Source organism: Penaeus monodon, chromosome 27 (assembly GCF_015228065.2).
Source record: "Penaeus monodon isolate SGIC_2016 chromosome 27, NSTDA_Pmon_1, whole genome shotgun sequence".
Classification (NCBI taxonomy): domain Eukaryota; kingdom Metazoa; phylum Arthropoda; class Malacostraca; order Decapoda; family Penaeidae; genus Penaeus; species Penaeus monodon.
The window spans coordinates 27,330,276-27,331,917 of NC_051412.1; the positions used below are offsets into that span (position 1 = coordinate 27,330,276).

The following is a 1,642-nucleotide window of genomic DNA, read 5'->3' on the forward strand; positions in this document are numbered from 1 at the left end:
TATGTGGTTTAAAATTTGGTGCACCAAAATGAAATTATAAAATTGCTTTTAAAATATTATAACCAGCTTAAAGCAGATTAAACATACCACAAAAAAGTTATCTTAATGTCCTGAGGAGCAGATAAGGAAATGTTGATAAATTCGTGAGTATATATATCAAACAAAAATTTTCATGGACCAGTGAAAAATAAAAAAAACTATAATAATCCTTCAAAATAAAGCTTTCAGAATAGCATATAAATAGCATCTTGTCATATGACCATTCTTAAGATAAACTGCACTCATGTAATGGGAGAATGCAAATCTGGCCATGTACTATTATTGATTCTGCTTTATACCTATACAAGTCTAAGAGAGTAGCAGACCTAATTCTAATTCAAGTTTTCTTAGACACTATGGCATTAGATAAGAGTAGGATAGTCCATTTACTTTTTAGATATATGTAAGTCTTAGAAATAACTTTTTGCAATGTCAGTAACTGTATTGTTACCATCATGCCATCTTACTATACCATTCTTATCAAAATCACATCAAATACTCTTTCAAATACCTTTCTGTCTCATGAAGTTCTGCTCCTTCCTTCTTTTTCCTTGCAACGAGAACCTCCTTTTCTTTTCTCTCTTCATCTAGTGCCTTTAACAGATGTATTTTCTCCAACTGAAGAGCATCCCTTTCCTTCTGAGCCTTATCGCGCTCCTTTGCCATCAATTCATTGTGATAACGGAAATCGGACACATGTTTCCTTGCCTCTTTAATTTCTTTGGCCAACAGTCTATTTCTTTTTAGGAGAATATCCTTCTCTTTCTTTAAACGTTTTCAACTGTCTTTGGAATTCTCCTATGCTACATTTCTCTGTGGCTGGGTTACCTGTAGAAGAAATATATATCTTAGCTTGGTTGTTTACAGCAAGAATGCAAGGACTACCAAAATAATAAAATCATTATTTTCTCTGAGTCATAGTCACTGTCCTACAACGACACGAGAGACCATGAGGAGGGGATGTAGGGTTGCGGGAATGGTACTTTATAATTTTTACAACTAACTAGATTTCAGTTCCTATAAAGACAGTATACGTAACATAACTTCAAATAAATGTGCCTCTATGATAACTATGACATTAATTTATACTATTTACATTAAAAGGACAGAGACTATAATGGGAAGAACTGATCTAACACCAAGTCTTAAAAAATTGATCTATTATTTCTCCTCGTACTATACAGGCTATTGAAATTAGTCTTACTAACATTCTGTAAATTAATTGATATAGGGTGGACTAGGCTAGGCCGTGCTAAGTTAGGTTATGGCAGGCTAGATTAGGCTAGGATAGACTAGGTTAAGCTAGGTAAGCTTGGTTAAAAACTGTTACTTAGAGCTACTTCATCAGTAAAACACAAGCCCATGCTATGTCCCTCCCCCCTTGCACAGGCACCACAATACTGTGGAAATAATAATTATTAGAGAGAAGTAAGGAGGTAACAGACATTCAGATTCAATAGTGCTGCTGCTATAAATTTCTGCCGAATGTTGATGGTAAAGAAAATTATTAGACTGATAGGTAATACCTTTCCATGACCGATCATGACGAGAGTGGTAGCGATGGATCCTCTAAGCCTCTACTGCTGTAGAACCACTCTCAAGA

The 1,642-nt window shown here is 34.8% G+C and overlaps 1 protein-coding gene across 1 annotated transcript in view; it reads right to left on the reverse strand.

The window, feature by feature from the left end:
* The window catches only part of LOC119590750, a gene marked incomplete in the record, with an annotated part of 20,352 nt that overhangs the window by 11,821 nt on the left and 6,889 nt on the right, over positions 1–1,642 (reverse strand). Inside the window, 1 exon segment of the mRNA XM_037939458.1 lies at positions 551–867. Within this exon segment, the coding sequence (XP_037795386.1) occupies positions 551–705 (155 nt within the window).